This window comes from Tachypleus tridentatus, chromosome 5 (genome assembly GCF_004210375.1).
Source record: "Tachypleus tridentatus isolate NWPU-2018 chromosome 5, ASM421037v1, whole genome shotgun sequence".
NCBI classification, from domain to species: Eukaryota; Metazoa; Arthropoda; class Merostomata; order Xiphosura; family Limulidae; genus Tachypleus; species Tachypleus tridentatus.
Window position 1 is genome coordinate 2,116,837 of NC_134829.1, and position 12,803 is coordinate 2,129,639.

At 32.7% G+C, this 12,803-nt stretch overlaps 1 protein-coding gene across 1 annotated transcript in view; it reads right to left on the reverse strand.

Annotated features, from left to right (window-relative positions):
* LOC143250399 (uncharacterized) overlaps positions 1-6,119 on the reverse strand; it is a 32,846-nt gene extending 26,727 nt beyond the window's left edge. The window contains exons 1-2 of the mRNA XM_076500852.1: positions 5,956-6,119; positions 5,672-5,755 (exon numbers count right to left, since the gene is read on the reverse strand). Coding sequence (XP_076356967.1) covers positions 5,672-5,755; positions 5,956-5,967 — 96 coding nt within the window. The 5' untranslated portion in view covers positions 5,968-6,119. The remainder of the gene's footprint in view (positions 1-5,671; positions 5,756-5,955) is intronic.
* Positions 6,120-12,803: the final 6,684 nt, after the last annotated feature.

Below are 12,803 nucleotides of genomic sequence, written 5' to 3' on the forward strand. Positions count from 1 at the left end.
TCACTGACATCAGGAGGTGGTATGCTCTGGTAGTTATGATTGAAAAAAAGAGCTTAACCATCGGTAAAACCCGAAGCTGGTATGTTCTGGTGGTTATGATTCAATAAAAATAACTTAACCATCGGTAAAATCAGGAGCTGGTATGTTCTGATGGTTATGATTCAATAAAAACAGCTTAACCATCGGTAGAATCAAGATCTGGTATGTTCTGGTGGTTATGATTCAATAAAAACACCTTAACCATCAATAACATCAATAGCTGGTATGTTCTGGTAGTTATGATTCAATAAAAAGAGCTCAACTATCAGTAACATCAGGAGCTTGTATGTTCTGGTGGTTAAGATTCAATAAAAACATCTACCAATCGGTAAAGTCAAAAGCTGGTATGTTCTGGTGGTTATGATTCAATAAAAATAACTTAACCATCGGTCAAATTAGAAGCTGGTATGATCTGGTAGTTATCATTCAATATAAATAGCTTAACCATCATTAAAATCAGAAGCTGGTATGTTCTGGTGGTTATGATTAATTGAAAAAGCTAAACCATCAGTAACATCAGGAGCTGGTATATTCTGGTGGTTATGATTCAATTAAACATCTTAACCAACCGTAAGATCAGGAGCTGGTATGTTCTGGTAGTTATGATTCAATAAAAATAACTAAACCATCAGTAATATCAGGAGCTTGTGTGTTCTGGTGGTTATGATTCAATATAAATAGCTTAACCATAAGTAAAATCAGGAGCTGTTATGATCTGGTGGTTATGATTCAATAAAAACAGCTTAACCATCAGTAACATCAAGAGCTGGTATGCTCTGGTGGTTGTGATTCAATAAAAAGAGCTCAACTATCAGTAACATCAGGAGCTGGTATGTTCTGGTGGATTTGATTCAATATAAATAGCTTAACTATCAGTAATATCAGGAGCTGATATGTTCTGGTGGTTAATTCAATATAAATAGCTTAAACATCAGTAAAATCAGGAGCTTGTATGTTCTGGTTGTTATGATTCAATAAAAAAGCTAAACCATCAGTAACATGAGGAGCTGGTATTTTCTGGTGGTTATGATTCAATAAAAACAGCTAAACCATCAGTAACATCAGGAGCTGGTAGATTCTGGTAGTTATGATTCAATAAAAATAACTTAACCATCGGTAAAATCAGGAGCTGGTATGTTCTGGTTTTTATGATTCAATACAAACAGCTTAACCATCAGTATCATCAATAGTTGGTATGTTCTGATGGTTATAATTCAATAAAAATAACTTAACCATCGGTAAAATCAGGAGCTGATATATTTTGGTTTTTATGATTCAATACAAACAGCTTAACCATCAGTATCATCAATAGCTGGTATGTTCTGCTGGTTATGATTCAGTAAAATCACCTTTACCATCAGTATCATCAATAGCTGGTATGTTCTGGTGGTTATGATTCAGTAAAAACACCTTTACCATCAGTATCATCAATAGCTGGTATGTTCTGGTGGTTATGATTAAATAAAAACACCTTAACCATCAATAACATCACGAGCTGGTATGTTCTGGTAGTTATGATTCAATAAAAAGAGCTCATCTATCAGTAACATCCGGAGCTGGTATGTTCTGTTGGTTATTATTCAATAAAAACAGCTTAACCATCAGTAACATTAAGAGCTGGTATGTTCTGGTGGTTATGATTCAATATAAATAGTTTAAGCATCAGTAAAATCAGGAGCTGGTATGTTCTGGTGGTTATGATTCAATAAAAACAGCTCAACTATCAGTAACATCAGGAGCTGGTATGTTCTTGTGGTTATGATTCAATAACAAAAAGATTAACTATCAGTAATATCAAAAGCTGGTATGTTCTGGTGGTTCTGATTCAATAAAAAGAGCTCAACTATCAGTAATATCAGGAGCTGGTATGTTCTGGTGGTTACGATTCATTAAAAATAACTTAACAATCAGTAATATCAGGACTTGGTGTGTGCTGGTAGTTTTGATTCAATATAATCGGCTTAACCATCGGAAAATCAAAAGCTGGTATGTTCTGATGGTTATGATTTAATAAAAATAACTTAACCATCGGTAAAATCAAGAGCTGGTATGTACTGGTGGTTATGATTCAATAAAAACATCTACCAATCGGAAAAATCAAAAGCTGGTATGTTCTGATGGTAAAGATTCAATAAAAACAATTTAACCATCGGTAGAATCAGGATCTGGTATGTTCTGGTGGTTATGATTCAATAAAAATAACTTAACCATCGGTAAAATCAGGAGCTGATATGTTTTGGTTTTTATGATTCAATACAAACAGCTTAACCATCAGTATCAACAATAGCTGGTATGTTCTGGTGGTTATGATTAAATAAAAACACCTTAACCATCAATAACATCACGAGCTGGTATGTTCTGGTAGTTATGATTCAATAAAAAGAGCTCAACTATCAGTAACATCAGGAGCTGGTATGTTCTGGTGGTTACGATTCATTAAAAATAACTTAACCATCAGTAACATCAGGAGCTGGTATGTTCTGTTGGTTATTATTCAATAAAAAAAGCTAAACCATCACTGACATCAGGAGGTGGTATGCTCTGGTAGTTATGATTGAAAAAAAAAACTTAACCATCGGTAAAACCCGAAGCTGGTATGTTCTGGTGGTTATGATTCAATAAAAATAACTTAACTATCGGTAAAATCAGGAGCTGGTATGTTCTGATGGTTATTATTCAATAAAAACAGCTTAACCATCGGTAGAATCAGGATCTGGTATGTTCTGGTGGTTATGATTCAGTAAAAACATCTACCAATCGGTAAAATCAAAAGCTGGTATGTTCTGGTGGTTATGATTCAATAAAAATAACTTAACCATCGGTCAAATCAGAAGCTGGTATGATCTGGTAGTTATCATTCAATATAAATAGCTTAACCATCATTAAAATCAGAAGCTGGTATGTTCTGGTGGTTATGATTAAATGAAAAAGCTAAACCATCAGTAACATCAGGAGCTGGTATATTCTGGTGGTTATGATTCAATAAAAACATCTTAACCAACCGTAAAATCAGAAGCTGGTATGTTCTGGTAGTTATGATTCAATAAAAATAACTAAACCATCAGTAATATCAGGAGCTTGTGTGTTCTGGTGGTTATGATTCAATATAAATAGCTTAACCATCAGTAACATCAGGAGCTGGTATGTTCTGGTGGTTATGATAAAAAAACAGTTTAACCCTCAATAACATCAGAAGCTAATATGCTCTGGTGGTTATGATTCAATTAAAACAGCTTTAACCATCGGTAAAATCAGGAGCTAGTATGTTATGGTGGTTATGATTCAATAAAAATAATTTCACCATCGGTAAAATCAGGAACTGGTATGTTTTGGTGGTTACGATTCAATAAAAACAGCTAAACCATCACTGACATCAGGAGCTGGTATGCTCTGGTAGTTATGATTGAAAAAAATAGCTTTACCATCGGTAAAATCCGAAGCTGGTATATTCTGGTGGTTATGATTCAATAAAAACAACTTAACCATCGGTAAAATTAGAGCTGGTATGTTCTGGCGGTTATGATTCAATAAAAAGAGCTCAACTATCAGTAACATCAGGAGCTGGTATGTTCTGGTGGTTACGATTCATTAAAAATAACTTAACCATCAGTAACATCAGGAGCTGGTATGTTCTGTTGGTTATTCTTCAATAAAAACAGCTAAACCATCACTGACATCAGGATCTGGTATGCTCTGGTAGTTATGATTGAAAAAAATAGCTTTACCATCGGTAAAATCCGAAGCTGGTATATTCTGGTGGTTATGATTCAATAAAAACAACTTAACCATCGGTAAAATTAGGAGCTGGTATGTTCTGGCGGTTATGATTCAATAAAAAGAGCTCAACTATCAGTAACATCAGGAGCTGGTATGTTCTGGTGGTTACGATTCATTAAAAATAACTTAACCATCAGTAACATCAGGAGCTGGTATGTTCTGTTGGTTATTCTTCAATAAAAAAAGCTAAACCATCACTGACATCAGGAGCTGGAATGTTCTGGTGGTTATATCATTCTAGCAGTTTTTTGGTTAGCAGTTTGAATTCCGTCTATGTTGACGTTTGTATATTCAGAAATGGAGTAATATTCATTATACCTGAATGGTTACCACGTAGAATCATGAGACACAATATTATGAAGAAGAGAACCACAGTTTTCCTGGAAAGAATCGGCTGTTTAATTAAACCACACATTATCTAATCAAGAAAATGACGTTCTGCATCATACGTTAAGGCTAATGTCACGAAACAAGGTACTCCAACCCACCAAAAAAGAATAAAGTATTTGTTTGTAGTCAAACACAAAGCTATACACTGGGCTAACTGTGCTCTGACCACCGCGGATATCGACACTAGGATTCTAGTGTTGTAAGTCCACAGACATATTACTGTTGTATTACTACGCCACTGAGGGCAACATTCAAGAAATATGATGAATGATTTGTTGAGTTTAGTAAGATTTGAGGTTGGTGAATCAGACAAAGTTGATTTTGTTTACTAAAGTGTGAGTTCACTGTATTATATTATAATAAGATTTAAGGTTGGTGAATCAGACAAAGTTGATTTTGTCTACTAAAGTGTGAGTTCTTTCCCTGTATTATATTGTAATAAGATTTGAGGTTGGTGAATCAGACAAAGTTGATTTTGTCTTGTAAAGTGTGAGTTCTTTCCCTGTATTATATTGTAATAAGATTTGAGATTGGTGAATCAGACAAAGTTGATTTTGTCTTCTAAAGTGTGAGTTCTTTCACTGTATTATATTGTAATAAGATTTGAGTTTGGTGAATCAGACAAAGTTGATTTTGTCTTGTAAAGTGTGAGTTCTTTCACTGTATTATATTGTAATAAGATTTGAGGTTGGTGAATCAGACAAAGTTGATTTTGTCTTGTAAAGAGTGAGTTCTTTCACTGTATTATATTGTAATAAGATTTGAGGTTGGTGAATCAGACAAAGTTGATTTTGTCTTGTAAAGTGTGAGTTCTTTCACTGTATTATATTGTAATAAGATTTAAGGTTGGTGAATCAGACAAAGTTGATTTTGTCTTGTAAAGTGTGAGTTCTTTCACTGTATTATATTGTAATAAGATTTAAGGTTGGTGAATCAGACAAAGTTGATTTTGTCTTGTAAAGTGTGAGTTCTTTCACTGTATTATACTGCACGTGATACCAAAGTTTACAAATGGTTTTAAAATCATGTTTTCATTGTACCTACCTTTCAACTTAGGCTGTATCCAGTATAGATTCACCTTTACCTTCTATGTTTTAGTAAGTCACATATCACTTTGATCGACTCAACAACTTAGTTTTCTCGGCTATATGAGTTCCCCTTATATTATATTCTTTTAAATTTTTCAACTCTAATAATTTCCTACATACTGTGCTGTTACATTATACCTTCTAATATGTTTATTATAATTAATTTTCTATCTTTTTGAAAGTAAAATATTTTTCACTTTATCTATAATTCAACATCATTATCAACTTTACTGTAACGATTCATTTCTAGTGATTTTATTTTGTCAAAATGTTCGTTACTTTATCCTGTAGTCTCTACACTGTCATATGTTTCATCTATGATGTTGTTCGTGTACAGGCACGACTATAAACAAATAATATATTAATTTTAAACTTACGTCATGATACTTGTTAGACACTGCAGATGGCTCTCCTCTAACTTCTGACAAGGTTATTACGTTAACAGCTATGATGAGAAATACCTACGAAGGAAGAGATTCGATAACAGTTTGAAATCTTACCTCATTATTTTAATAAATTATCATTCATTCTTTTCAGATGTTTATTTTGAAAGCAAAGTAAGTTAATATAGCAGAAAAACTGTCAGTTGTTTATTCGTTATTAAAGTATGTAACTTCACTTAATAGATGCTCTTTGATATAATGAGTAGGGTTAAACTTACCTTCTTTATCATGGTGTTATGTTGCTAAGCCTGAAACCTCTTAGTTATCTCCCAGAATTCGATTTCATGTAACTGGAGATACTTAGGGCTCTTTTATAAACTTAGTCCAGTGACGTACCTCACGGATACGGCGTAACATAATTGTATTCTACACTTTATTCAAACCAAGCCTGGCTGTACCAGACTAGATATCACGTGTCTTATCAGTAAAACATAGATTTATAGTGCAAAAAAAGAAAACCAGGATACCCCACCCATTTCTTCAGGTGTTTACCGTCAGTATTTACCCTAGTCTTAATAAAAAACAAAACAAAAACTTTCGATAATTGTCTATTTGGTAAAGCCCAAGGAAAACTAAACATAAATTGGTCGAACTTTCACCAACATAATTTCGTTAGATTTACTGTAATTCATTTAGATATTCGAAATCGGAAAGTTCAAGTTTATTATGTTTATGTACCATCACAAGAACCATAGAGTTATATAATTACAAAAATAAGAACCATCACAAGGACTATAGAATTATATAATTACAAAAATAAGTACCATCACAAGGACGATAGAGTTACATAATTACAAAAAATAAGTACCATCACAAGGACTATAGAGTGATATTATTACTGCAAATGAGTACCACTACTGGGACTGTAGAATTATACAGATACAGGAAATAAGTACCATCACAACAACTATAGAGTGATATTATTACAGGAAATAAGTACCACTACTGGGACTGCAGAATTATATATATACAGGAAATAAGTACCATCATAAGGACTATAGAGTGATATAATTACAAAAAATAAGTACCATCACAAGGACTATAGAGTTATATAATTACAAAATAAGTACCATACAAGGACTATAGAGTTATATAATTACAAAAAATAAGTACCATCACAAGGACTATAGAGTGATATTATTACTGGAAATAAGTACCACTACTGGGACTGTAGAATTATACAGATACAGGAAATAAGTACCATCACAAGGACTATAGAGTGATATAATTACAGGAAATAAGTACCACTACTGGGACTGTAGAATTATACAGATACAGGAAATAAGTACCATCACAAGAACTATAGAGTGATATTATTACAGGAAATAAGTACCACTACTGGGACTGCAGAATTATATACATACAGGAAATAAGTACCATCATAAGGACTATAGAGTGATATAATTACAAAAAATAAGTACCATCACAAGGACTATAGAGTTATATAATTACAGGAAATAAGTACCATCACAAGGACTATAGAGTTATATAATTACTGGAAATAAGTACCACTACTTGAACTGAAGAGTGATATAATTACAGGAAATAAGTACCACTACTGGAACTGTAGAATTATACAGATACAGGAAATAAGTACCATCATAAGAACTATAGAGTGATATATTACAGGAAATAAGTATCACTACTGAGACTGTAGAATTATACAGATACAGTAAATAAGTACCACCACAAGTACTATAGAGTGATATAATTATAGAAAATGAGTACCACTACTGGGACTGTAGAATTATACAGGTACAGGAAATAAGTACCACCACAAGTACTATAGAGTGATATAATTACTGGAAATAAGTACCACTACCGGGGCTGTAGAATTATATACGTACAGGAAATAAGTACCACCACAAGGACTATAGAGTGATATAATTACAAGAACTAAGTACCACTACTTGAACTGTAGAGTGATATAATTACAGGAAATAAGTACCACTACTGGGACTAGAATTATACAGATACAGGAAATAAGTACCATCACAAGGACTATAGAGTGATATAGTTACTGGGAATAAGTACCACTACTTGAATTATAGAGTGATATAATTACAGGAAATAAGTACCACTACTGGGACTGTAGAATTATACAGATACATGAAATAAGTACCACCACAATGATTATAGAGTGATATAATTACTGGAAATAAGTACTACTATTGGGACTGTAGAATTATATACATACAGGAAATAAGTACCATCACAAGGACGATAGAGTGATATAATTACTGGAAATAAGTACTACTATTGGGACTGTAGAATTATATACATACAGGAAATAAGTACCATCACAAGGACGATAGAGTGATATAATTACAGGAAATAAGTACAATCACAATAACTATAGAGTGATATTATTACAGGAAATAAGTACCACTACTGGGACTGCAGAATTGTATACATACAGGAAATAAGTACCATCATAAGAACTATAGAGTGATATAATTACAGGAAATAAGTACCACCACAAGGATTGTAGAGTGATATAATTACAGGAAATAAGTACAATCACAATAACTATAGAGTGATATTATTACAGGAAATAAGTACCACTACTGGGACTGCAGAATTGTATACATACAGGAAATAAGTACCATCATAAGAACTATAGAGTGATATAATTACAGGAAATAAGTACCACCACAAGGATTGTAGAGTGATATAATTACAGGAAATAAGTACCACAACTGGCACTATAGATTAATAGAAATATATGAGGTAATTACCACCACTGGGATTGTAGATTGATATAGATACAAAAAGTAAGTACTACCACGAGGACTAGATAGTGATATAATTTCAGAAAATATGTACTATCACTGGGACTGTAGATTGATATAGATAGAGGAAATAAGTTTCACCACTGGGTCTGTAGATTGATATAGATAGAGGAAATAAGTTTCACCACTGGGACTGTAGATTGATATAGATACAGGAAATAAGTTTCACCACTGGGTATGTAGATTGATACAGATACAGGAAATAAGTTTCACCACTTGGACTGTAGATTGATATAGATACAGGAAATAAATTTCACCACTGGGAATGTAGATTTATATAGATAGAGGAAATAAGTTTCACCACTTGGACTGTAGATTGATATAGATAGAGGAAATAAGTTTCACCACTGGAACTGTTGATTGATATAGATAGAGGAAATAAGTTTCACCACTTGGACTGTAGATTGATATAGATAGAGGAAATAAGTTTCACCACTGGAACTGTAGATTGATATAGATAGAGGAAATAAGTTTCACCACTGGGACTGTAGATTGATATAGATAGAGGAAATAAGTTTCACCACTTGGACTGTAGATTGATATAGATACAGGAAATAAGTTTCACCACTGGGACTGTAGATTGATATAGATAGAGGAAATAAGTTTCACCTCTGGGACTGTAGATTGATATAGATAGAGGAAATAAGTTTCACCACTGTAACTGTAGATTGATATAGATAGAGGAAATAAGTTTCACCTCTGGGACTGTAGATTGATATAGATAGAGGAAATAAGTTTCACCACTGGGACTGTAGATTGATATAGATAGAGGAAATAAGTTTCACCACTGGGACTGTAGATTGATATAGATAGAGGAAATAAGTTTCACCACTTAGACTGTAGATTGATATAGATAGAGGAAATAAGTTTCACCACTGGAACTGTAGATTGATATAGATAGAGGAAATAAGTTTCACTACTTGGACTGTAGATTGATATAGATACAGGAAATAAGTTTCACCACTGGGACTGTAGATTGTTATAGATACAGGAAATAAGTTTCACCACTGGGACTGTAGATTGATATAGATAGAGGAAATAAGTTTCACTACTTGGACTGTAGATTGATATAGATACAGGAAATAAGTTTCACTACTTGGACTGTAGATTGATATAGATACAGGAAATAAGTTTCACCACTGGGTCTGTAGATTGATATAGATTAAGTGCCACCACTGAGACTGTACTGATACAACTATATGTATAACTACCAATATGGATCACTGTAGAGTGACAGTGATACATCTAAAGGAAATAAGTCACTCTACCGTGCACCGTAAAGTGATCCACTCTTAACTTGTTATAACAGAAGTAGCATGGCGAATATCGTGTAGGTTTCAAGGAAAACAAAGATTTTCAAATGGGGAATAACAAACATCTGTGTAAGTTTTATTAAACTCAATGATAAGGAAAATGGTAAATATGGGTTTTAAAAACTGCCCGGATTATTAGATTAAACGTATAAACAGTAGTTCGATAAGGCAATGCTAAAGTTGTTTTTTACCTAATGGGTGGGTCTTTAAGTGCCAAAAATGCGGAAGTATATGAAGTTTGATCTTCTAGAAAAGCCTGCTAGCTGTGGAAGTCGAATGAAAAAGTTTAAAGTTGTTCTACTGTGTATCTACTGGGCGGTTTTTTATCATCTAATTTTTACTTTTATGGTATGTTATAGTACTGATTCTGAACGTTACTGTGTTAAGTGTGTAAATAGTGTATTATAAACAAATATATAAACTAGTAATTATTTTTGTTATTAACACGTTTTAACAGCTGATCCTTTTAAAATCAATTTCGTGTCGTCTGGCAGCTGAAAATCATTTAAAAACCTGTAACGACTGTGTTGTGTATAACGTTAATTTTAATAAAGTTCGAGATACGAAGTAAAGCAAACAAAAATATAATTGATTTGTGGTTTTCTCTTCAAAAACAAAAAGTTTTATCGATGGTTAAATGTAGTTATATATTGTAATAAAATCCAGTGGAAACACTAGGGTCAGAATACTTAACAAATGAAAAGCTTTTCTCTTCAAAAACAAAAAGTTTTATCGATGGTTAAATGTAGTTATATATTGTAATAAAATCCAGTGGAAACACTAGGGTCAGAATACTTAACAAATGAAAAGCTTTTCTCTTCAAAAACAAAAAGTTTTATCGATGGTTAAATGTAGTTATATATTGTAATAAAATCCAGTGGAAACACTAGGGTCAGAATACTTAACAAATGTAATAAAATCCAGTGGAAACACTAGGGTCAGAATACTTAACAAATGTAATAAAATCCAGTGGAAACACTAGGGTCAGAATACTTAACAAATGAAAAGCTTTTCTCTTCAAAAACAAAAAGTTTTATCGATGGTTAAATGTAGTTATATATTGTAATAAAATCCAGTGGAAACACTAGGGTCAGAATACTTAACAAATGTAATAAAATCCAGTGGAAACACTAGGGTCAGAATACTTAACAAATGTAATAAAATCCAGTGGAAACACTAGGGTCAGAATACTTAACAAATGTAATAAAATCCAGTGGAAACACTAGGGTCAGAATACTTAACAAATGTAATAAAATCCAGTGGAAACACTAGGGTCAGAATACTTAACAAATGTAATAAAATCCAGTGGAAACACTAGGGTCAGAATACTTAACAAATGTAATAAAATCCAGTGGAAACACTAGGGTCAGAATACTTAACAAATGTAATAAAATCCAGTGGAAACACTAGGGTCAGAATACTTAACAAATGTAATAAAATCCAGTGGAAACACTAGGGTCAGAATACTTAACAAATGTAATAAAATCCAGTGGAAACACTAGGGTCAGAATACTTAACAAATGTAATAAAATCCAGTGGAAACACTAGGGTCAGAATACTTAACAAATGAAAAGCTTTTCTCTGCCAATTACAAGTATCGAACCTCGAATTTTAGCCAGCTAGTCATATAGCACATATAATAAAGGATAGAAAGGTAAGTTATAATTAGTTTTGTTTTTAATTACCCTATCTGTTTTTTACCCTGAATGTTCCTGTTGGAAGTCCATAAACTTACTGCTGTCCCACTTGGGATCCAATAAACACGAAACATTTAATTTTAAGGTTTTCTTGAAGAATTCGATTCTTACACTTTGTAAGTTTAATGAACTTGTACCAATTTTTATAAATGCACATGTATTGTCTTCAAATATGTCCTGACATCACTATTTGACATAAAGTTTTGTAGAAATTATGCAATGGTTCCATTTTCTAATCTTAGCCTTCTACAAAAATGTAGAAAATGCCCTGTTACATTTTTTTAAAATCTATGTTAAAACAATTTTATTTTAAAAATGTCCTGCTTCCATTTTCTGTAGCAGCTCTTTGTTTATCCTCTCATTTTATTTTCTCTTTCATTTCTTTTGTTTTTATATAAAAAACACACCGATTAAGGTCTCTAATAAGGAAATTTAAAGATACAAGAAATCTATAACAAGATGATATGTGTGTTAAATCAAGAGGAAAATAACACAGATTCACTGAGTCAAGGGAAAATTACAATAAAGTTACAGGAACAGCAAACTAAATATTATGTTTGTAATGACCTTTGACCCACTTCTCATGTTGACATACAAACAGTAATTTCAGTTTTTTTTAGATACAAAACATATTATAACTAGAGGCGCTGTAGTAACTAGAACCACGACAGAACAAAACCGTTGGTGAATACGGTGACAACTGTTTCACGTCACTATGTCACTTTAATATAGAAAAGTGGTAAGTTCTTTCTTCTTGTTGGGTATATGAAGTGAACAGTTAACCTCCACAACGCCACCTGTTGATATGAATCTGAACTCGTAGTTTTATGTTTTTAACGAATGTATTTTGGTTATTGTAATTATGAGTTGCTCTTCATTCCCGCTAGGTTACAAATCAAAACATACTTTCATAAAGACGCTACTTGTGATCCAATAGCTTCTTTTGATGATTGAAATTTGAATCTAACGATGGGTTAGATTAATTAATTTTAGAATAATAATCAAAACAAAAGTATTATATCTGATCACAACATAGCGAATGTCCGTAAACAGTAATGGGTTAACTACACAGATATAAGGTTATGTACAGCATTACCTCTTACGTTACCAATTTTATCCAGTTACAATATACCCATGTGTTTTTCATCTTTAACTTATCCATTTGACAAAACATCTTGACACTGTTTATGCAACTGGGAATGTAACGTAGCACATACGGAGTAACGGAGTTACACATAGAGCACATACACACAGAGATACACTC